General features: G+C 41.5%; 2 protein-coding genes across 3 annotated transcripts in view; one reads left to right on the top strand and one right to left on the bottom strand.

The window, feature by feature from the left end:
- The first annotated feature begins 7,185 nt into the window (after positions 1-7,185).
- On the top strand, positions 7,186-20,472 carry lmnl3 (lamin L3). Of its 2 annotated transcripts, none has more exons than XM_046033312.1 (11): positions 7,186-7,775; positions 8,561-8,717; positions 9,486-9,611; positions 9,771-9,941; positions 11,261-11,386; positions 13,613-13,833; positions 13,934-14,153; positions 15,002-15,109; positions 15,239-15,355; positions 15,444-15,554; positions 16,627-18,658. In XM_046033312.1, the coding sequence occupies exons 1-11, from the start codon at positions 7,396-7,398 to the stop codon at positions 16,732-16,734; spliced, it is 1,845 nt and encodes a 614-aa protein (XP_045889268.1). In that variant the 5' UTR covers positions 7,186-7,395; the 3' UTR covers positions 16,735-18,658. The 2 variants fall into 2 exon arrangements, with proteins under 2 accessions (XP_045889268.1, XP_045889269.1); XM_046033313.1 differs by lacking the exon at positions 16,627-18,658 and adding an exon at positions 20,123-20,472 and having other exon boundaries at positions 7,187-7,775.
- A 2,634-nt stretch (positions 20,473-23,106) lies between these two features.
- zgc:158785 (uncharacterized protein LOC791214 homolog) overlaps positions 23,107-25,442 on the bottom strand; it is a 7,420-nt gene continuing 5,084 nt past the window's right edge. Inside the window, exons 3-4 of the mRNA XM_046033118.1 lie at positions 24,302-24,508; positions 23,107-23,434 (exon numbers count right to left, since the gene is read on the bottom strand). Of these exons, the coding sequence (XP_045889074.1) occupies positions 23,276-23,434; positions 24,302-24,508 (366 nt within the window). The 3' untranslated portion in view covers positions 23,107-23,275. The remainder of the gene's footprint in view (positions 23,435-24,301; positions 24,509-25,442) is intronic.

The following is a 25,442-nucleotide window of genomic DNA, read 5'->3' as shown; positions in this document are numbered from 1 at the left end:
TGTGGAACCAGGTTCCAGTTTGGGTTCAGGAGGCAGACACCATCTCCACATTTAAGAGTAGGCTTAAGACTTTCCTCTTTGATAAAGCTTATAGTTAGGGCTGGCTCAGGTGAGTCCTGAACCATCCCTTAGTTATGCTGCTATAGGTCTAGACTGCCGGGGGACTTCCCATGATGCACTGAGCTCCTCTCTCCACCTCTTCTCTTTCCATCTGTATGCATTCTTATCCCATTAATGCATGTTAATAACTCGACTTCTTCCCTCTCCTGTAGTTTTGTGCTTTCTCTTCCCTCTCCTCTATGCTTCTTTCTGCAGGTTCTGCCTCCAGACCTCTAGAGTCTGGATCTGTTGTTGTGGGCTGCCTGCTGCCCCCATGTTCCTGCTTGACACTGGCTACCACATCATTAATAGTACTATTACACATTTTCAATGATATATATTGATGAATTGATTACCACTACCATTACTATTATTTTGCAACTCTATGTGAAACTTGCTTTGGGCTACTGGATGTTCTTTTCCCTCCTGCTCTCTCTCTCTTTGTCTCTCTGTCTGTCTTTCTTGGCGCTATGTAAATAAAACTGAATCAAACAGAATAGTATTACAGTTTTTTTGGTCAAAACTGAAGTCACATTGCCAAAACTCTTCACACAGTCAGTGAAACAGAAGTGTATGTGAACCAAACTGTGAATCATTTTTCATTGCTTTCACACAAAATGCATTCAATGACCACTTTCTCCAAAATCCATGAACTCTTTTCTCTTTACTACTTCACCACCTGCAAAACACTGTACTGGACATCTGCAGCACATTTTTCAAATGCTAACACACTGTGTCCAAAACTGTTCAAAACACGTTCAAAACAGAATGATTGCAAATGTCCTGCATTTTTGCTGTAGCTGGACAGATATACAGCATATAGAAAATCTTTGCAGAACATTTACATCCATTTTATGTTTTAGAGAAATATGTGTGATGTTTTGAATGTGGTTTTACTGTTAAACTGCAAGCTGAACGTAAAGCAAGAAATGTGCTTATATTTTAGCAGAATTGGTTTAAGGGGATGGTACATCAATTATATACTGTGGTCATTGGGTCTCAGGTACAAGTGTTACTGTGTGAACAACTGAGAAAAAGTGTATTGCACCACTGAAATGTCAGAAACTTCTTTTTTTCACAAGTAAATTACTGAATGCATTTCTGATTCATTCTTGTAACATATACTATAGTACAGTCAATAAAGTGAAAATATGTTACAGGTTTCTTACATTTTTTCTCAGTTGCTTTGGTACATTTGCAAAACTATTTCTATTGGTAAACTATGGCTAAACTTTTGATGACTGATTGAAAATGCACAAGGCTGTACTTTTTCTGTATGGCATAGATTAATCTCAACAGTACAGAGTTACAGTAAACATTGCAAGAGACTGGACAGGATTCACAGTTACACAACAAAGAACCAGTATAATAATAATAATAATAATAATCTTTATTTGTAGAGCACTTTTCAACAAGTTACAAAGTGCTTTAACAAGTGTAAAGACAATAATACCCAAAAGACAATAATACAAAAACAATACAAGATAAAAGCATGAAAACATTGAAAAGACTAAAATACAGGTTTAAGATAAATATTAAATAAGTAAAATAGAATAAAATACAATAAAATACAATAAAATAAAAGGGATAAAATAAAGTCAAATATGATCGGGAAAGGCTCTCCTATAAAGGTAGGTTTTAAGAAGGGACTTAAAAGAGTTCACTGACTCAGCCGACCTGATTTCCTCGGGCAGGCTGTTCCAGAGCCTCGGGGCCCTGACAGCAAACGCTCTGTCCCCTTTAGTTTTCAGTCGAGACTCTGGAACATACAGACCTCTGCCCGAGGATCTCAAGGTACGTGCTGGTGCGTATGGGACTAAAAGTTCAGAAATATAACAAGGCGAGAGGCCATAAAGTCAATTCTAAAACATACTGGGAGCCAGTGTAATGAAGCTAAAATAGGAGTAATGTGGTCATATTTCTTTGTTCTGGTTAAAAGCCTGGCAGCTGAGTTCTGGACAGTCTGGATTTTTGGGTTAAACAGGTGAAAAGGCTGTTGCAATAATCCATGCGTGATGAGATGAAGGCGTGTAAAATGTTCTCGGTGTCCTTAAAAGTTAACATAGATCGAATTTTTGCTATATTTCTAAGTTGATAAAAACATGATTGAACAGCAGACAAATGTACATAATAATTTGCATAAATGTGTCAAAGCATGTGCAATTCGCAATTTCTCAAAAGAAGAAATTGCTTTTACATATGATGTGCACAAGCGACTAGATGATGTGGAGGCTGTAGAGTAGAATTTCAATTCTGATCTGAGAAATGTATCAAAGTGACTGAAAACAACTGGATTCTATAATGAAATACTGATTTATATGAAAATATCAGTGACATTTCAAGGATAAAAGTTCAACAAATGTACGTAATGCTTCCTGTTGTTAGTGTTTTGTAGGTCAGTGTGTTATGAGTGACAGTGTATGCTTTCTGAGTGGGTATTGTTGCCAGTGTTTTGGTTGAACGAGTTTATTTTGAGGCTTATATGAAGTGTTTTGGTGGTTTGAGTGACTTTTGGAGGTGAGATTAACTGTTTGGCCAGGTTGGTAATGCAGACTGTGTGAAGAGTTTTGAAAAAGTGGCTTCAGTTTTGACCATTGAATCTTAGCAATTGAAAAAAACTGTAATCACTATGCAATTGTGACATTATGGTAACCAAGGCCAAATGAACAACTGGGCAAAGTAGGCACCTGTCTCAGGCACCAGCCCCTATGGGGACCTCAAACGTCTCAGGTTCAATGTGTGGAGACTGGTAGTCATATTAATTCACTTTGTTTGAAAAAAATGAACTAAAAGCAAAACACCAACTGACATGATAAGGGCGTTAAACTGCCTTAATATCAAAACCTTTTAAGACCTTAAGTTTTTTCAGCTGATGTTGAGTTTACATAGTGCAAATCCCTGTATTAATTTGTGATTAATCAAATGATCACACAGCAAACCCAGGCTCATGTAATATTCCAGAAATAATGTACAGAATGCATATAGAAGGGGAGGAATGGGAGGAGCCAAGCAGTTAAATTTTCCCCCAGGGGCTGCAGGTTAACCCAGCAGTGATGGAAATATTATCATTCTTCTTCATGTTTTCATTGTTTCAGGATGTAATTTAAATTTGATGTTTAAATTCAAAGGTGATATTTGTGTTGGAGGAATGTACATTTCTCTGTACTGTACCAAACGGATAGGAGCACGAGTCTTCAAACTATTCTTAAAAGATTAATTGGTCACTGTAGTCAGTCCTTCTGGGCGTGAAGTGATCCCTTACTGAATAATTTCAGTGTGTGAGATGGGGGGGCAAAATCCACAGTCCTCGTGTACAAAAAGGAATTCTGAAGTTTAGCTGAGGCCAAAATGAGGCTTCAACAGTCTGAGTCTGACCAAGTGATTTAGTACAGAGTTCCCTCCTTGTGTTTTGCCAGACGTATTTTACCCCTTGTATATTACACACTGTACAAGTTTCATTTTATATTTTGTAATGCTTGTATAGAATAAATTACCCAACAACATAAGTAGTTAAAAGTAGAGCATGAGAATTCATTCTTGACCTTGGAAACAGTAGTTTGACAAAAATAAACTATCAAATAAATACAGTACATAGTCATATATACATAAAAAAACCAAAAGTCAAACAAGTTAAAATCAGCTACACCTCGACCAGTGACAACTTAATGTCTGCTTACATATCAATGCATCATAATCCAATATTATAGTATATAATACAGAAACACTGAGAAGGCTAATTCATATTGAAAACTTTTATTTTTTAAACTATTTCCTAGGGACAGAATTCTGCTGCTGCAAACAACTAATGGACATTTAACCACCATAATTATCATGATCCCCACCAGCAAGTATTCTATGCAGGCCCATTTTCTTGTCAACAAAAACTGCAAAAAGGTCAGAACCAACAATGACTTGATCCTAATAACAAGTAGTGTGTGTGTGTGTGTGTGTGTGTGTGTGTGTGTGTGTGTGTGTGTGTGTGTGTGTGTTTCCAGAGCCTGACCTTATTGCCATAGAGATCCATTGTTAGTTACAGCAGTGAGCCACACTACTGGGTGACATGTTCCTTCATTAATCACACACACAGTACACTGTCCCGCTGCTGGAAAAATTCATCAAACCACCCAACAATCCGCCGCTGGAAATAGTTCCCAAGAAATGTATTATTTCCCGCTGTTTGAATAACATTTAAAATGAACAGTCCCAAAGGAACTGAGCTTTTTTTTTTTAAAATGAAACTACATTTGACCTGATTTAATTTTTCAATAGGAACCAATGGGCTTAGAGCTGAGTGCCACAGACAGGGCTGGGAAGTCTGAAAGTATACACACACACAGAGTCTAGCACACACAGCACCACCGGCAGGCCTTTATTATGAGGTGAAGAATGGGAGTTGGCAGTGTATGAAGGGACTGGTTTTGACTTTGACTAATGAGAACATCAAAAGGCTTCACTCAGCAAATGACCTCAAGGTCCTCAACTGTGCACAACTGTGCTCTATGGAAACATGCTGGATTTATGCAGGGCCGATGGATGACAGATTGGAAATAGACTGAAGGATGGTTTTGTACTTTTATTTGGTATTATAACAATACAAGTATGCAGTTGTACATAAACTGTATATTCAGTTTCATAGTCAGTCAATGTGTCAGTATAACAATACTTTCGAAGCAGCAGTGTGTGAATAGATGGACGCCACTTTGTACAAACTGAATTATTCTATTGATAAACATGTGTGTGATGGAGGTCTGGCGCCCCCTCTCATCCAGACACGTGCAACAACATTTAAAGAGAAATGTACTCCCAGCAATCACTAATTGCAATTATCATCTTAGTAATTATCGGCCTTTCTGTGTGGAGTTTGCAGTTTCTCCCTGTGTCTGCGTAGGTGCTCCGGCTTCCTCCCACCGTCCAAACACATGCGGCCTATGTTGATTGGTGACCCTAAATTGTCCTTAGGTGTGAGCGTGAGTGGCTGTTTGTCCATGTGTAGCCCTGCGATGGACTGGTGATGTCAGCTGGGATTGGCTCCAGCCCCCCCGCGACCCTGTACGCAGGATAAGCGGTTGACGATGGATGGATCTTAATAATTATGACTTTGCACATTTCACTTATTTTTCATTTGAAACGTGGTCATGAATCAAGGTCATTTATTTATAGCCCCTTAAAGCTGCACACACAGTAGATCATACAGAGGCTACATATATTAATTTAGAATATATTGGCCTAATATCCATCCATCCAGCGTCAACCGGATACTACAGGGTCACGCGGAGGGGAGCCAATCCCAGCTGACGTCAGGAGAAAGGCATGGTGCGCCCTGGACAGGTCTAAAATATAATATATATAACACAATAAAAATAAAGCAAATAAAACAATAGCTAACCTACAGTTATTTACATTTATAAATGAAAACTTAATAATTATGCAGTGTAATTATTTTATTTGCGTCTGGGGGAATGTAAGCAGCAGCAACAAGATAGTGTTGATAATATAGTTCAACATTTAAAAAAGACATCTGGGAAACGTTGCCAATCAACTTTGACCAGTGTGAACACAATGCATCACTGATGTACTGAAAACACAGAGCCCGCCTCCCTGTCACCTGGTCAGCTTTATAGACACTGTCCTGAACTGGATGTGTTAACGTTTTTATTTAATATTTGTCTTCGAGATTTGCAATTAAAAATCTGGGATAATAAACTTCCCCTTTAAATGTAGTCTTGTGATAAGTGACATCAGCTCCCGGCTCGAGGCCAGTCATCTCTATCAGCTGAGTCCTGCAGGAATTCCTCCAGTCATACAAAACAGTTACACTAAAAAAGAACGGAAGGTTTCCGGTTATGCCTTCAAAGTAAAGTCGTAAAAACGTATCATTCACTGCTGTAGTTTTAACGGTACTGTTTTCATTTGATGTAATTTTCCCACAAAAATTCAGTGGTTCACACTTACAATACCAGACATCACAAGAGGTTTCATGTATTTCAACATTACCCAATACTACCCTCTGTCATACTGTTCACTTTATGTATATATATATTTTTGCTTATGTACATATCTAGTATTTTTATATTTCCTTCCTTCTCAGTAGCCTACATAACATCTTTTTCATCACTTTTTATTTATTTATCACTTACTCTGTTCCATTTAAAAGAGATTTTTTTTAGACAACTTTATTTTTCAAATTCTGTCTGATGCCTTCTTTATAGATTGACTAATTTCATCTTTCATCATCTCCTTTTCCTTTTCTTTTTTTTACTAACCAGCTCTATCACAATGTTTCTTCTCTTATGTGTAATCTGTATAAATTTGTTTGTAGCTTGTGCTAATTATTTACTTACAGTACTATTGGTCTACAGCAGGGTTTATTTTTTTTAAAGAGTGAGGTGGGTCTCCAAACAGTTTCAGAGGAGGCTCAGTGAGTGGTAGTGAAACAATATTACATTAGTTATCAAAAGGAGATCACATAGAATAGCCTACATGTGTGAGAGTTCAGAGATACAGTAGTTTTTGGGAACTGTCCCCCCCCCCCCTCAGTGTCAGAAACTAATAAATGCCTTAAAACAGACCGTTTTAAAAACTATTTGGTGTAGTCAGAAGTTATGTCAAACAGCAATATTAAGCTATTTTGGCTCAAATGTTGAGTGTCTATGGGATCAAATAATATAATCATGATCCAATAGACATCCAGGAACTGAGCGAAACTTATCAAGTAAACCTTTTCTTACTTAGTTTATCCTTTTTTTGAGATATACAATTTATCTTTTCTTACCCAGCGGGCTGAGACAGCAGGGTGATGGTTTTGAACTCTTATTTGGGCTTGTTGAATTGCCTGCATTATAAGCATTAATACAATAACAGTATATCCAGTTACACAGGCAGTCGATGTGACAGTCCGTTTAACAGTCTTTAATTAGGCTACGCACAAAAACGTCCGTCAACACAGTTTTATTTTGAAAATCACACCCGGAAATGTAATGCGTGATTTAGGCTGACTTCACGCGGCTCTTGACCACTGCGCGTCGGCTCGTCAGATTTGATTAATTTCAGCTGTGGACATCTTTAAACAGGACAAGGGGCAGTTTACAAGCACACAGGAGCAGATCCAGGTTTTTCATGCACTTTACGGGACTGGACGAATGTGACTTTTATTCATTTTAAATACTACGTACATCCCTAGTTCGGATGGGTGCACCTTACTGCGGCCCATAGTTGTGTATATGTGTTTTAGACGCGACTACAGGATCTAGATCACTTGTGGACCCTGACTGCTGGAGTGTCCAGCCCACCACCATCATGGCCTCTGCCACCTCCACCCCCGCCGCCTCTGCAGGCCGCTCCAGCCGCTCCGCCAGCCGCCGCAGCGCAGCCGCGTCCAGCAGCAGTCCGACCTGCCTGTCCCGCACCCAGGAGAAGGATGAGCTCCGTAACCTCAACGACCGCCTCGCTAACTACATCCAGCGGGTTCAGGAGCTGGAAAGCGAAAGATCATCCATGCTTATTCAGCTGGAGGAAAAAGATGAATCGAAGAGCCGGGAGATGGGCAACGTGCGGCGGCTGTACGAGGAGGAGTTGGCAGACGTCAGGAAGTCCCTGGACAGCCTGGCCGGAGAGCGGGCCCGTTTGCAGATAGACTACGGGAACCTCTGCGATGAGTACAGGAAACTTCAAGCCAGGCAGGTTATAGCCACACATGACCGTGCAGGTTTTGAGGAAGCTGTTAAGCCAGACTCTCCTCAAAAATTGGCTTATTTAATGCAGTCATGCATGTCGTTTGACGCACACACATGCAGAACACATACCGAGAAATGTCTAAAATTGCTTCACATCAGGCTGCTGTTCGGGTGAAATCTATAGCCCGAGCGGCAGGGTATCCTACGTTTCCCCCTTTTCTTTACTCGCACAGCTCCCCGCTAATGTTGCCCTCGGTGGTGTATCTCAAGATGGGGGGCCAAAACTTCTTTAAATGGATTACACTCCACTGAAACCTTTTTTAATTACACATTTGATCCCCAATAAACTAGTGATTCATATATTATGATGTGCAACCTTGCTGGCAAGATGGTAAACATTCAAATAACTTTCCTTTTTTAAACTGAGTTTGGTTTGATATTTACACTGTCTACTTGGCGCAGATGTGTGGGTTTAGTCTGGTTTAATAATTTGGATGTACCTCTAGTTGGCCATGGTGGTCTACATGATTTCATTGACTATTTTGATTTATATGGAAAACACAAAGGATTTGCAAAAGCAAAACACAGATACCAAAGAGCCACAGTTCCTGTCAGAAGCCTGATAATTACGGGCCTCTAAAAGTGGATTTCTCTGTTGAAGGAAGATGGGGATAGTAGGTTAATCACAGGTATTGGGAATCCTCAAGTGTTAACTAATTGAGAAGAGCCCTAGAAGTTGTGTGGTTGCCTTCATGGTGCACATTAACTCTTCTGATCTCTCACTAAAGGAACCAGAAGAAAGAGGGCGATCTGGCGAATGCGTTGACCCAGTGGAGGAGCGTCGAGGAGACGCTCCGCTCCAAGGATGCAGAGTACACGAAGCTGCTGTCTGCAAACAAGACACTCGGTGACGACTTTACGGACCTGCAGGGCCAGCTGGAACACGTATGAACTAAAGCTAGAGTTATACATTGTAGGGCATTGGTACTCAAACTCTTTCACGTCTAGGACCCCTAAACTGACACAAATTAGACCACGAACCCCCTTTTGAAATCATTTTGTCCCAGGATCACCCATCTGATAGGATTTTGGCTTTTAGATGTGTTATTCCAGAAAGTGCATGAAATCATGACTAAAGTAGTCATGGATTCAGTCACTGTTACTTCTGGAAGGAATTATAGTGAAAATAAATAATCCCCTTGTTGCTGGGGACCCCCTGGAGTTCCCTCAAGGACCCTACTGGAGATGTAATGATTCTTCATCTAGTTACCATGTCTGAGGTCATTAAGGTTAACTATTTGTAGGATTTGAACATTTACCACTTGTAGTAGTGGGGTGACTGACACATCCACCGATGTTTCCCTGAGCAAGACGCGTAACCCCTAGTTGCTCCAGAGGCGCGCGACCTCTGACATATCTAGGAAAGCGTCAGCTAAATGAGTAAATGTAGTTTGATTAAAAAACCTTGTCGGCTTGCTTGCAAACTGTTAGTCTTACCAAGTTACAGGTTGTGTTGCTAGGTCAGCTAATTTGCACTTCTGCAGGATGCAAATATAAGAAATCAATGTATCACTATCTAACAAACACTCTTCTGATGGAGGCCTGGGCTGGAAAGCTCAAACTACAACTTTTACAGGGAGATGAAGCCAATACTGTTAAACATTCAGTGTTCGAAATGGGCTAATATATTGCGATCGTGTGTGTGGTCACCAGGTAGAGGGGGTTCTGACAGATGCAAAAAACCAACTGAGCTCAGAAATCTTGAGGAGGGTTGAAATGGAGAACCAGGTCCAAACACTCAAAGAACAGCTCGAACTCCAGAGGAACATCAGTGAGCAGGTACACACACACCTGGCAGTCTTTGCTATAATTCAATGTCCTCCACCTAAACCTAATTTTAGATTCAACCAATTCTTGTCTTTCAGAGTGTAATCTGTTCATTTTACGTATCGCCTCAGACTGATACTTGCACAGCTCACAGTTGTTTATGTTTTGTAGGAGATCCTTGAGATACGTAGCAGACACGAAAGCCGTCTAGTGGAAGTGGACTCGGGACGACGGAGAGAGTTCGAGAGTAAACTGGCAGAGACGATGCAGCAACTCCGCCACGATCATGAGTGTCAGCTGAGCCAGTACAAAGAAGAGATGGAAAGGACCTTCAGTTCAAAGGTACCGACACACAACTTAGAGGGAGATTTTACCACTGGAAAGATTTTAATTTCATAAAATGGGCTCTCTGTGCAGCAGGGGGAAAAAGCTATATTTTGTTTTTAAATTGGTGCTTCATGACAAGAAAGAACAAAGACAAGGGACTCCCTTTTGCTCAAAAGGTAGACAACCGACAGCAGCCAGAATGCTCTAGGACTGTTGCATCAAAGGCCAGTGTCACTCCTAAACTACGCCAACGCCTACAGCCGCTCAGAGCTTCTAACATTAGGCTAAACTCTGATAGCACCACTGGGTAACACACTGGTTTCTGTAATGTTGCTGTGCTTGTAACAAACCCTTCCTCTGTGCTCAGACATCCATTGGCTGGCTTGAGTTGTTTGGTTTTTTTAGAGTTTGGGTGTGTCTTAATGTTTGTCCATATGTGGCCCAAAGCTTGGTGGAACGCACAGCGACTCCGCTTCGGTGTCCACATTTATGGCAGTGGCACCAGCAGTTGTGCTGACAGGGGGCAGCTCTGGGACTTGACTGTAGCGGCTGCCTCCTCCATATGCTGTAATTCCTCCGCCCTGGATTCTGGCTCAAAAGTAGCCAGAATGTCTGTCTGATTCCAGTATTACACTGTTAAAATAGTTTTTCTTCCAGCAGTAGTTTTAGCCAGTTGGTTTTGGACAGGATGGTTTTTGAGCAATTCAATAAGATTTAATTACACCAATATGTAAGGATTATTAAGAAAAATTACATTCTTGTGTGTGCATAACAGGCCTGTTATACCAGGTGTTAAACACATCATGGAAAGGATCCCTACGAAAGACGCCCTTTGTTTTTAACAGGAAACTGAATTCTCACTCTGAAATCTCGTGCTTTGTCATGTGGAGGCATGGCTGCAGTAGGATAACGAGCGTGCCAGCAGACCTGGAACCAGCTAACCACCTGCATCTTGACTGGGAATCAAATAATAAATAAAAGTAGCGCATTTAATAATAAAATAATTATAAAAGTAATTTTCCTCTAAACTCTACTCCAGTGAAAGGTATACTGCAATAAACATACTGTCAAGTAAAATTTACAGTACTAAGTGACTGGAGTACATGTAATGGAGTAAATGTACCTCATTACTACCCACCTGGATGCAGGCAACATGAAGGGAAGATGACCATGGCTCATTTGCATATACTCCTCACATTGCTGATTGTCATCCAGCTTGGCATCATTACAAAGTTTCACTTTAAGATTTGCTTAAGTGTCAAGATTTACTACACATTGTTTAGTTTATGAAATTAAAAAAAAAAATACTTTTTTTGTTTTTTCCTGTGCTGCAGTTACAGAATGCCCAGCAGGCTGCCTTGGAGAAAAACGACACTGCGGCAGCGACGAAAGACGAACTGGAAACCACCAAGCTCAGAGTGGAGACTCTCAGCTCCCAGCTCCAGCAGTACCAGAAAGATGTAAGTGCAGTCCATAATAAAACACCAAGACATCACCGCCCACCTCTCCGATTTGTTCAGCAATTAAATACGTCTAGTGTTGTATTCACCATTTCTGCTGGTTAAAGAAAGAATAGACTGAGATTAACGCTGTACTATTGATGTAAGTGAACATTCTGGGAAAAAAAATCTTACATCGACATTTCTTTGTATGAACACTTTGTCAGACTGAATGAATTAAATTCAACAAAATGATGATTCAGTCTGCTCATTAGGCAGCAATGTTGGGTCTGTTAGGACATAATGGCTAAACTTGGAGAACGTGTTAACAATGTGTACAAATGATACAAGAAACTAGTAGACAGTTAAATCTGCACACTTATAACAGGGACTGGATGATCCAATAAGATGTCTACATGGATTGTTCTAGAACCTTACCATTGCATTTCCTGTTTCATCGTACAATGCTCCCTCCACCTTGTTAAATCAGTGTCCCTCGGGTATATCTTCAAACCAGAGCATTCTGTGCAATAGCGTTGTGTATAGCCTGGTAGTTTCAGTACTCTTCGTGAAAAAACGGAGCTGCATTTAAATACTCTGTAACGTTACACAGAAGTGTCATCATAGGGAAAGGAAGTTGGTTTCTAGCTCGTGTTGCTAAATGTTGGGAGAGGGTTGTGTTCTTGTCTTTGACATGCATCATCAAATGGCAGAAAAATGCAAATGGCTGGATCAAAGTATTTCTAGGCTGAAATGAGTTGTCCACATCTGATTCTTCTTACTCTATGAGCATAAAGCACATTAACACAGTAGTGTTTAAAAGAACCAATCATAAGGCAACTCGGGTAGCAATGAGCGTAGTGTACATGTACAGAGAGCCGCTTATCTTTTGAAAATCCTCTTTAGGTTTTAGACCCTGGCTTGTCCAGTGTTGCTCTTGTATAGGCCTGTCACAATAACATTATTGACTTATGGTACGATGGGTAGACATGACCTTGATCATCTTTGTTGACCTCAATAGGCAGTCATGTTTGCATGTTTACACAAGAATGTCACCAGCATGTGAATAAACAGCAGGAGTAAGACTTGGGCACGGCGCCCAGCCAAATGAATTCATTTCTGGTTGCACTGCTTCTGTCCTCCAGCCGTCAGTTGAGCAGCACAGTTCAGTGTCTTTCTACATTTGGTGACAAACATTGCATTTCCTGAAGCAGATCATCTGATATCTGAATGTACACAGAGGAATGTAGAAAATCCAAACCGGATATTCGGCTAGAAGAATGTACTAAGCAGAGAGAAAAGACTCTCTAGCCACTGGTACAGCCAGCCAACACATGCCATTTCGGCTTTGTCACGACGCGGCTAAAGCGTGCTGACCCAAGCCATAGAAGAATGGCGCATTTAGCAGCCAAACAGATGGAGGGGTTTTTTGTCTTTGTGTTTTTTTTTAAAAAAAAATGATAACGTTGACATGATACATGTGTCGCATGTGTAGCTGTTTAATCCATGCAAGTTATATTACATGTGGGTTATGTAACAGAAGTGCTTACAAATATATTTTATATGGCAGGGCCGGTACTACAAAGCAAGTTCGACATATTCAGGATGTATTTGTTACGTTGCGTCAGTCTGTAGGACAATTTCTGTATACAAAAGCATCTCTGAATCACCATCAGCAGCCCATTAAACAGTCTGCAAGATTCCAAATGGTGATTCTATTTTCCAAGAGAACGGAGTGGTCAGTAGGCGGAGCTCTTAGTGTTCTCTCCGGAGCAGGTTAGCCAGTCAGCTTTAGTTACCATGGTGATGTAAAGTGAACCGCCATTGCAGGACTGAAAACCCAGGGTTAAACCTGCTTTGTAGGAGAAGGCCCCAGTCTTTGTTTTTCACCCAGGTTTGGGAGGTTAGTTTAAATTGACATGAAAATTCAGGACTGGACTTGGAACAGTTGAGCGAGTTTATACCCACAATGTGACCTTCATTTTTGTCTTAATAATGCACACACCACCTCCCCTGCATTAGTTGCTTCAGTATTTCAACCACTGTGGTCATTTTATGGTTTCAGCCTGGCTAAAGCTTCTTGTTGAGCTAACTCTTGTTGTTCATCTAAAACCAGCAGATTCTCCTGTTCATTGATCATCTTTGTTTTTGCAAGTATTTGTGCCTAACCTCGTTGTTACATGGCATCTAGGTAATGTTGTCGAACGGTTCTTTCATGCTAACATTGGTTTATTCTTCATTTCTCAGAAAATGATGCTGGAGAGCCGCTTTCAGGAGCTGGAGAGGACTCTTGACAGGGAGCGAGAAGTTTGGCAGCAGAAACTTTGTCAGAAAGAGCAGGAGATGCTGAGCATGCGAAGCCAGATGTACAGCCAGCTGGAAGACTATGAGAACCTGCTGGATGTGAAGCTAGCCCTGGATATGGAAATTAATGCCTACAGGAAGATGCTGGAGGTGGAGGAACAGAGGTATGCCTGTCATCTATGTACATCATGCAACAGTTGAGCAGCATCCTTTTTACCATCTGATTTTCTAAAGCAAAAACATTGCATACTTTATTTCTCTCAGATTGCACCTTTCACCCAGCCCCTCACAGCGTGTGACCGTAGCCCGAACACATGAACACAGCAGCCGCAAGCTCAGGGGACGGAAACGGAAACACGAGGGGGCCTCGGGCAGCTCGCCCGCCTATAAAATAGCAAGTCGTCCAACAGAGCATGGCCTTCTGAGTGTTGCAGAAGTAGACATGGATGGAAAATTTGTTAAATTGAAGAACAATGCTGACATGGTAAGGCTGTACTGCAGCTGGATAATAGGTTTTTGAAGATGCTCTTTAGTATGATTGTTGGTTAAAATGCCCCAGTTTCACTAAATCATGGCACAGATCAGTTTATTTCTTGTAGGGACACATGTCCAAGTCACTTCATGGTTGGCCTCTGAAAACTGTTATTTAGTAATTTGTCCCGCAGGTCTGGAGGAGCTTTGTCACATCTGAGAAAATAACCCATCATAGTGATGCCATCAGGGTTGGACATGGACTAAAAGTTTGTAACAGGAAGTTGTAGAGATGAACACTTGTCTGGCAGGGGAAGTTAATAATGTTTTATTGGGAAATCAACATAATTGACTTCAAAAAATAAATTTAAATAAGTTATTGATATTGTAGACTAGCTTTTCACTGAAGTGTTGTGGATGCGTCGTACAGCACCACCCAGAGGGCAATGTTGGTGAGGCCGTGCTCCCCATTAACACAGTGGAGGACTTCAGAACACCAACTTCCGTTACTATTAACGAACTGAGACACTCAGGCTGTGGTGGACAGTAAATCACACTTTAATGTCATTGTCAGGCAGAAGACTGATATGAGGCGTGAGAATGCAGTGTACACTCACCTCTCTGCTTTACTTGTTCACTCAGACCAGTTTGCAGCTGAACTGCCTCTTAGGTTCATAAAATTTTAAAGTGGACTAAAAATGGGAATGAATTGGCACCCTTGCCTAGTCATTGAATGACGCCAAAAATTGGAAATGAAAGATTCCTAGCCCTAAATTTTAATGAAATATACTTAAAGCATGGATACTTATTTTCAGCTTTATATACAGCATTTCCAGCTTTTTCTCTTTTCAACATTTCCAGGAGCAGCCGCTGGGTGGCTGGGTTGTCCGCAGGACGTTCCCAGACGCTGGAGACATCTCCTTCCACATCCCTTCCTCCTGCGTCCTGGCTGGTGGGCAGACTCTTACCGTGAGGAGTTATTTATGTTTAACTGTATTTCCCTCAATTCACTGGGGAAATAAAACTCATATCACTGTCTTGGGGGGGGGGCTTGCCAAATATATGAAATAGAAATTAATGGGGTGCATGTGTGGGCAGATCTGGGCAGCAGGAGCAGAGGCGGAGGCTGAGTCTGGGGACCTGATTCTACAGGGGCACAGGAGCTGGGGCCCCGTAACTGATGTGAGGGTGACCCTTGTGAACCCCAACCATGAGGTAAGTGAAGTGAGCTGCAGCCGCTTGTCTCTGCTATCTCACGGTGTTGGCTGTTGCTCACCATAGGGGTCATGCAATACCTTTTCAGGAAGTAGCGGAGCGCAGGATATGCATGACGGGCAGAGGTGGCGAAGAGACCGAACTGGAATTTGATGAAGAATTTGTCGCAGGCAGTGACATCCAGCACTTTCGGAGACAGGTAAACACAGATTCTCAAAACCAGCCAAAAACCACAAAGTTCCATGACTGCAGAATGACGTGTAAACGCTTTTACAGATGCAACACAAGTGCTTTAGCTTATGAAACGTGACGTCAATTTTATTTTTTCCCCTTTACACTGAAGCCAAAGAGAAAGAAGAAGTGTTGTTCTGTCTCTTGAGTGCAGACAGCGTGCTGTACTGTAGGTGAGGAGGGTGATGCTGCCACACTGAGACTTTGCCCTCTGCTTGGTGTGCTCTAGTCTGTGAATGAATCACAAGATGCATGGCTTGTTTAACACAGTTTGCTGCGGCTTTTGTGTGTTTTTATTTAGCAGCATGCCAAACATGTTGACATGAGTGGAAGACTAGGGACCAGCATAACAAAGCAAGTTCAGCTCGGTCTGTCTCTCTTCGGGTTACCTGGCATCCCTGAGCTTAACAGTGGCGATCTGATAACTGGTAACATAAAGATGGTTATCAGTTGACTCTTAACTCTGTTTAACTAACCAGCCCCCTGTGTGTTCATGTGGAACAGGCAGTGTTCTTGATTACAAGAAACACCAGACCATGAATCGACTACTTAATATGATTGACATTTTTGTTGATGAAACGTTCACATTTCCCCATGAGTATTCCTTTTTCATTTCACGAGTGGTGAAATGTGTACAACAATTTCTGGTATCACAGAGCAGGCATACCAGGAAACCTGCATTAAGCCCAGAGATGGCTGGCTAACCCACACACTTGCTTCATGATACAGACCCCCCCCCCAGTCATAAATGTTACACAATGATTGGTGACAAATTAAAACCCAACATGTGTTTGAGGCTCTGTTCCATCATGACCCTCCAGAATGGCTTCCAAAAGACGTTCCTTCATTTGGTGTTTAAATTATGGAGGTGGAGAGCTCAGTTTAGTAGGTCGCCCTCATGCCTGTAGGGGAAAAACGTGGGTTTGTCTCTCTCCTCGAGGCTTGAGATGTGTGCCGCCTTCCACTTTGACGGAAATGTGTGGAACTCCTAATCAGCCAACTTTTTTTACTTTTAACTCAAATTTGCTTTTTTGATATAGAAGTTTGCTGCTCAGTGTTTGTCTGGCCCCAGAGATGTGCTCATTTTCTGCAGTACAGGAAATCCAGCTGCTGCTACTACAGGGGGGGAAAAAACAGCTACTTTGTAGCCCAGTAGGTGTCGTGGCAAAAATAAATGGTGCGTATGAATTGATGATCATGCCCCCACAATGTTGGACATGTTTAACAAATGTAAAACGCGCCATTGTCAAATGGGCAAAATTCAAAGTGTATTTCGAAAATCAACACTACATTGAATTCATACATTGAAGTGGCTAATTTAGATTGGCCATGGCCTGACCACTGACAGTCTCATTTTTGCAGAGCATTGGATTATACAGGTGTACTGCATATGTGCAACTGACAGCAGCAAAGCTTGCTCGCATTGCGACACGTGACGTATAAAGGTGTAGTAAACTAATGAGATAGAAGGAATGAAGAGTATGTACCCAAATGCAGAAGCTAGCATGTCCTAACACTCACTATATGTTCCTACTGCTACAGTAAGTTGACACTAGTGTTAACATCGGTGCAAGGTAGGGACGATCTGAATAAGCTGCATGCAGAACTTGCTCGCTTATGTATCTATTATGTTTGTTTGATTTTGGATGTAGATGCATGGATAGTGCACACAAGATTCAGACCCCTTCAATTTTTCAAATTTTATGTTGCATCCTTATGCTTCGTGTTTGGTTTTTTTCCCTTCATCAGTGTCTATTTTAAGTCAGTCTACACTCAGTAGCCCCACAAAGATGAAGCAAAAACAGATTTTCAGACATTTTCTTAATTTTTAAGAAAAACCTGAAATATCACATTGGCATAAATATTCAGACCCTTTTCTGTTACACTTGAAATGTAGCTCTAGGTCCTCTGTGATAAATTCAATTAACTGGGCATGATTTGGACAGGCACTCTTGTCCATAAAAGGTTGCACAGCTTCCAAAACATATCGGAGCAAAATCCAAGGAAGTGCCTGCAGAGCTCTGACAGGATTGTGTCGAGGCGCCAAGAGCACAAGGGCCTCCATTATTCTTAATTGGAAGGAGTTTAGAGCAACCACAAATGAGCAATCGGGGAGAAGGGCCTTGGCAAGAGAGGTGACCAAGAACCCGATGGACACTCGCTGAGCTTCAAAGATCCTGTGAGATGGCAGAAACTCCTGAAAGGCCTCCCATCACTGCAACAACTCGGCCCATCTATGCTTTATGGCAGAGGGGCCAGACGGAAGCCTCCGCTCAGTGAAAGACTCATGAAAGCCTGGAGTTTACAAAAAGCACCTTGAGAACTCTGATTGTGAGAAAGATCTCATCTAATGAAACCAGAATTGAACTATTTGGCCTCAGTTATAGGCATCATGTCTGCAGGAAACCAGGCACCGCTCATCACCTGCGCAATACCATCCCAACAAAACACAAAGCAGGTGGTGGCGGCAGCATCATGCTGGGGGGTGTCTTTTTTTTTTTTTTTATAGTTTGACAGCTAACTCCTGCTTGAGATTGAGTCACCCTAGGGGTATGGGTGGATATTTTGGCTTAATCTTTGTACAGTGGGTAGAAGTGGAGATGCGTTCATCTTTATATACAGTCCAACCCAACAGCTTGAGAGGATCTGCAGAGAAAAATGGCAGAAAATCCCCCTATCAGTGGCCTGTACTACGAAGGGAGTTGAACCTACAGAGTTAACTCAGGGTTATCAGGCAAACTCGGGCGTTGACAAACTCGGACTGCCTACACTGGAGTTAAACGGTACGAAGGTGAATAAGATGTTGGTTAGTTGAGTTGGTGTTAACTTAATTGGAGTTGGTGCGCGTTAGCATAAAAGGGGCTGTGCAAGCAGTTTTTCACAACGGAACATGCTCTATATTTTCCCCAGTAGAATGCACGTTGATGGTGTCAGGATATGAGGAGTTTAAAGACTAGTAGCCAGGGAGGCTTGTTGGCATCGCATTGAGTAAATGTGTAGCATAGAAAACTGTCTGTCCCCAGAACAGTGCCTCCCATTTAAAACGCACAATTAAACCCTACATAAAAACAGCAGCTGTACAATGTCATTTTGTTGTTCAGAGTGGTTATTGCAGACGGTGTGAAAGATTTCTTGTAAATGTTTTTCCGGGCCAGTGGAACTTTATATCGTCTGCCTGTTGGCAGTAACCGTACGAGAGGGTGAGAGGGGTCCCCTGTGATCAGAGCGGTTGTAAAGATAAATTATCTTGCTGCAGTGGTTTATTATGCGGGAGAGTTTGGTTTTGTTTGGCAGTGAGGAGGTTGAGCCAGGATGAGATGTTGAAGGTGAGAATGGATTCAATGAGTGAACAGTAAACCAGAGTTAAAATATCCTTGCTTACATGAAAAGTCTCGTTTCCTCAGAAGGTGGAGGCGCTGTTATGGGGTGGGTGTGTGTGTGTGTGTGTGTGTGTGTGTGTCTAGATAGATAGGGACAGGTGGTTGACTGGGAAATTATATTAGACTTCACAATCTGATTTAGCAGTGAGGAAATAAGTGAGTTTATCACTTAATTATGCACCTTCAGAGACTTTTCTGTGAATTGGGTGTATTCTGAAGAAAACATTAATTTCAGGGAATTTTTGTTGTTGTAAATTTGACACTTGTGTTTTTTTTTTTTTTCTTGGTTTATTAACCCCCTGGCTCTGTAATTTTTGGACACGTAAAATAGTCGATCTAAATATGTGAAAACACTTTAGGATAATTCAATTAGTCTACAGATGGGCTGCATCTAAAACTGTCCTGTTAATTAATGAAGATGTCTTCCCTAAAATCAGAGGCTGCAGTGCTCGCTGTATGATTGTAATGCTGATGTTTCCTAGCTTAATTTCAGCTGCAGCCGCAGTGGAATAAGTCGGGATGAAATCTAAACACATTTTATCAAGTGGTGTGTAATTAATATCCAACTTCTCATCATTAACACTGAGTACAGATGTGGTATGAGGCTCATGTATACAGGGTAACCTCGAGTTACCCACGAACAAAACCTTCTCGGAGCAGTTTAGAGATGCGGCATACATTGCCATGGCAACAGACCTCAGGTAACACTTATCCACCTTTCATAGTACAGGTTAATCAGGAAGTTACTCCTGAAGTTACCTGGATAAGCCAGTTACCTCGCTTTGTAGTACAGGTTAGCTGCTCAACATGAGTTACCAATCGGCCACCAGGTGTGCAGAGCTGGTTGCATCATCCCATAGTAGACTCGAGGCTGTAATTGCTGCCAAAGGTGCTTAAACTAAGTCTGAGTTCATGGTCTAAAATACTTATGTCAGTGATCTTTCAGTTTTTGTTTTAATGAGTCTAAACTTCTCAAATCCTGTGTTCGCGTTGTCATAGGTAATGACTGTAAATTGGGGAGAAAAATGTTTTAAAAAAGCAGCACGGCTGCAACATAACAAAGAGGAGAATGTGAAGGGTCTGAATACTTTATGAATGCACTCTATATGACGCTAGCATGTGTCCCATGATGATAAAAGTGATCGGTTTGTTTCAGGATTTATCGAAGGAGGTGAGCTGTGCAGTCATGTGACTGCTTGTCCATCTCCTGCTATTCTTCACGTTCGCTTGGGGAAAACCTCTCCTGCCATCTGGTTCCAGTCTCGTGCACCGAAGTCTTGTCTCTGTCAAACTTCAGTAGGACAATGACATGTTAGACTGTGACCAGCTCAGACGCCTTAGAGCAACAGTATCAACCTCAGTATTCCTCACTTGTGTCATCGCTCTTACCGCACAAGACATCATAAGCTTTGCCTTGATTTCATCTAATTTAAATGAATGTATGTGTGAAATAAAATGGTTTGCATAATAAAGTTATAAATGCAGTCACACTTGTGGCTTTAAGTATTGAAGACTGTTTATTGCAACATATTTCAATTATAGTAATTTGGAGGGGAAAGCTGTGTACTTGAAAGTGCTCCCGAGCTGGGAGCAACCTGGGAATTCCTGGAGGAGTTAAGAAGCTGGATGGATTTTTAACGAGACAAGATGGTACGTTCACCCCCCCACCCCCTATAAAGTTATCATTTTCAAAAATACCTTTTCCAACACTTTCTGGCTTTGCTCTAGTGGTATCAACACCATTTATCTAGTGCACAGTGGGTCTTTATTTATTTTTTTTAAATCCAGGTTTTGAGAGATCTGGTTCAGATTTCTAGATTCAGCCCTGTATAATTTCATCTATGGTACGGACATCATTGACAGATTTGCCCTGACCAAGAAAGATCTCCTACATTACACTCAAATCAAATTGGGCCAGATAGATTTGTCTTTATAGTTTAGATCTTTTACATGGTTTGCAGTGTGACGATCCTGGATCAGAGCTAATGCAAATGTTGTTTTGTTTTTTTTCACGCCACACCACCGATGTGGCTTTAAGTCAGTTGGTCCACAACTTTATGCCAGATTGAAATGTCCCAATGACCTTGCCATCCAACTTGGAATAAACTGTAATAATTTAGCTGAACCTCTGACCTTTAACCTAGTATGGCTGTAGACTCTTATTTGAAAACCATACAACAAAGTGTGGCTGTAGCTGCGTCTACTGTAGCCAAAGCATTCATGTCCTGCTGCCCCTCACCATTACAGTACATGAGTCCAATTCACCAGAAAGACCAAAATATTAACATCTCTGGTTTAATTCCATATGGGGGCCCTTGTAACTGTACATGTCACACTTGTCTTTCACCATGATTTAATAAAAAAAAAAAAAATGCCTGAAGCATACATGTGGTTGAGGGAAAAACAATTAAAACATCAAATGTGATCTTACATTCTTACATGGGAAGGAGCAGTTAAATGCTGTGATATGAGTTGCTGATGCTCACCATACCGCCTTGAATACAGGTGCTGGTCATAATTAGAATATCATCAAAGTTGATTTATTTCAGTAATTCCATTCAAAAAGTGAAACTTGTATACATTTATTCCACACAGACTGATATATTTCAAGTGTTCATTCCTTTTAATTTTGATGATCATAACGGACAACTAATGAAAACCCCAAAATCAGTATCTCGGAAAATTAGAATATTGTGAAAAGGTTCAATATTGAAGACACCTGCTAAAGAGGCTGGCTGTTCAGAGCTCTGTCTCCAAGCACATTAATAGAGGAATTATTTTATTATTAAGAGAGGCGAAGGGAAGGAAAAGATGTGGTAGAAAAAAAGTGTACAAGCAATAGGGATAACCGCACCCTGGAGAGGATTGTGAAACAAAACCCATTCAAAAATGTGGGGGAGATTCACAAAGAGTGGACTGCAGCTGGAGTCAGTGCTTCAAGAACCACCACGCACAGACGTATGCAAGACACGGGTTTCAGCTGTCGCATTCCTTGTGTCAAGCCACTCTTGAACAAGACACAGCGAAATCAAGGTCCCAGAGTCTGGAGGAAGAGAGGAGAGGCACAGAATCCACGTTGCTTGAAGTCCAGTGTAAAGTTTCCACAGTCAGTGATGGTTTGGGGTGCCATGTCATCTGCTGGTGTTGGTCCACTGTGTTTTCTGAGGTCCAAGGTCAACGCAGCCGTCTACCAGGAAGTTTTAGAGCACTTCATGCTTCCTGCTGCTGACCAACTTTATGGAGATGCAGATTTCATTTTCCAACAGGACTTGGCACCTGCACACAGTGCCAAAGCTACCAGTACCTGGTTTAAGGACCATGGTATCCCTGTTCTTAACTGGTCAGCAAACTGGCCTGACCTTAACCCTATAGAAAATCTATGGGGTATTGTGAAGAGGAAGATGCGATACGCCAGACCCAACAATGCAGAAGAGCTGAAGGCCACTATCAGAGCAACCTGGGCTCTCATAACACCTGAGCAGTGCCACAGACTGATCGACTCCATCCCACGCCGCATTGCTGCAGTAATTCAGGCAAAAGGAGCCCCAACTAAGTATTGAGTGCTGTACATGCTCATACTTTCATGTTCATACTTTTCAGTTGGCCAACATTTCTAAAAATCCTTTTTTTGTATTGGTCTTAAGTAATATTCTAATTTTCTGAGATACTGAATTTGGGATTTTCATTAGTTGTCAGTTTTAATCATCAAAATTAAATGAAATAAACATTTGAATTATATCAGTCTGTGTGTAATGAATGAATATAATATCCAAGTTTGACTTTTTGAATGGAATTACTGAAATATATCAACTTTTTGATGATATTTTAATTATATGACCAACACCTGTACATTCACATGAAGATAATGGGTGGATGCCATTTGTGTGTGTATCAAAACCTGGACAAATGGCACAAACTGACAGATCCCTCTAAACCCTTCGAGATCAGCAGTGACATGACTGATGAGCAGCGCTTTATTGAAAAGTTTGTGTGAAAGAGTCAATCTGAACACCTGATGAGTTGTCAGATGGATGATGTGCCTGAGCTAAAGTATCGCTATCTTTAGTTCTTAAAAGTCAAACACACTTGCTTGTTCCATGAGGAGGAAAATAACTGGATTGGCAGATTAGAACGCTTCATTGTCTTCTCCAGAAAAGATGTCAGATGTGAGACAGACTCTGTCCTCCACCTCTTAAAGGAGTCTTTTAGTCCTGGCTTCAACTTTTCTATATCAGGATTGGAACCTGTCTTGAGCTTTGTTACTATCCTCCCTCATATGTGACTTATGTTCAGGATTGTAGAATGTAGTCTACACCATAGTCTCTTTGTTGGTGGCTTTGCCGAAGGTGTTCATGGACAGGGTCTGTTGGTGACGTGTGGTGTGGGCAGGCAAGGGAATCTGCAGTTGCACTCTCTGGTCGGTCTTCTTCCATGTCTTGAACAGATGCATGTGGTAGCGCACAGAAACCTGAGAAACAAATAAATGACCATCAAATTTTTTCATATTTCAGTGCAGCCTGTAAAGGTCAATGGTTAAATACAGGATCAATGTTACATGGACAAAGTGCCATACTTTGGTCATGTGATGACACCTGTGCCTTTTCCATGATAACTGAGCAAACTCAGAAGACCATGAGATGTGGTTGAAAGCCTGGTAAAAGCTAGTAAATGAGGCTAAGATTATTTTGTCAAACTACTGTTCACAAGATCAGGAATGAACTTTCACTTTGTCTTGTGAATTTTGGATTTAAAGATAAACTATTTGGAGGATTGATTTAAAACAAAAAAATCTGTTAGTCTTAGCTGTTTCAATATTTCTCAACAGCCAAATCAACCCAGATGAACCCAGATGAACCCGGATGAACCCAGAGAGCAGCATCATCAACTCTGCAGGTCCCCTCAGTTCTACAGTGCATTCGAACATCTTACAGTTGAGTTTTTGGGTTTTACACATGGCCGGTGCGTGGCACTATTACATATAGATTAACATCCGTTACATTCAAGCCCTTGCCAAACAAGTTCACACACTTCTGATTGAGCCGCTCCGTATTTTCCACGACACCAGAGTTTTTAAATCTGGTGTCTGTGTCGACAGTCCTGCACTGGCGGTAGTGATGCGTTTTATGTCAACTAACAATGATTGGTTTGCCGGAGCTGTAGGGTGGAGCAACCCAGAACGACGAGCTCACCTGTAGGCAAACATACATCACGAGTTTGAGTAATTACTCTCACTGCCTGAAGGGGAGAGAAAAGTTCCACACTGCAGCTTTAAGGTTGAGGAGGGTAAAATAAGCACATGTTCTGTCTGAATTAGCTGTATAGACCCTGAGCGTACCACGGTCCAGAAGACGTATATGGTAAAGAGGGCCAATGTGAGTACAAGGAGTCCCAGGGCCTCCATGCCGTTGGTGTAGTAGAGGTCCATGGCGCCCTGAACACACAGCCATCCTGACAGGCTGGCGAGTGGTGTGATGAACAAGAAACACACTGCGTCACCACACAGCGTCCTCCTCTGTTGTTGGATGGATGGAGAACACAACCACTGAGGAAAAAGGAGGGTGAAGGCTGGTTAACAGCACATCTTAAAAGACAAGTTCAACCCAAGGTCATGGTGGTGGGCATGGTGTGGGTATTTGACCAACATATGGACTTCCACTAGTACACCTTGAGTGGGAAATATGGCATTTGGACAACAGGTGGTTCTACATGCTTGGTTCCTGTGAACTGTTGCATATGCAGTTAGTACTAGTAATACTGTAGCAGTAAACAGTATAAATAACCCTAAATTGTCAGTACAGAAATTCTATAAATCCTCTAGAAACTTGGATGTACAATATGTGTTTTGTAGGACTGGGTGATACGGGTGAAATAAATAGCATAATGTATTTATATATATATATATATATATACACACACACACACACACACACACACATACAGTGAGGAAAATAAGTATTTGAACCCCCTGCTATTTTGCAAGTTCTCCCACTTAGAAATCATGGAGGGGTCTGAAATTGTCATCGTAGGTGCATGTCCACTGTGAGAGACATAATCTAAAAAAAATATCCAGAAATCACAATGTATGATTTTTTAACTATTTATTTGTATGATACAGCTGCAAATAAGTATTTGAACACCTGTCTATCAGCTAGAATTCTGACTCTCAAAGACCTGTTAGTCTGCCTTCAAAATGTCCACCTCCACTCCATTTATTATCCTAAATTAGATGCACCTGTTTGAGGTCGTTAGCTGCATAAAGACACCTGTCCACCCCATCCAATCAGTAAGAATCCAACTACTAACATGGCCAAGACCAAAGAGCTGTCCAAAGACACTAGAGACAAAATTGTACACCTCCACAAGGCTGGAAAGGGCTACGGGGAAATTGCCAAGCAGCTTGGTGAAAAAAGGTCCACTGTTGGAGCAATCATTAGAAAATGGAAGAAGCTAATCATGACTGTCAATCTCCCTCGGAC

The sequence above is a fragment of the Micropterus dolomieu genome, linkage group LG20, assembly GCF_021292245.1.
Source record: "Micropterus dolomieu isolate WLL.071019.BEF.003 ecotype Adirondacks linkage group LG20, ASM2129224v1, whole genome shotgun sequence".
Classification (NCBI taxonomy): Eukaryota; Metazoa; Chordata; class Actinopteri; order Centrarchiformes; family Centrarchidae; genus Micropterus; species Micropterus dolomieu.
Note: the sequence above shows the minus strand (reverse complement) of the source record. Positions and strands in the feature narration are given on the sequence as shown.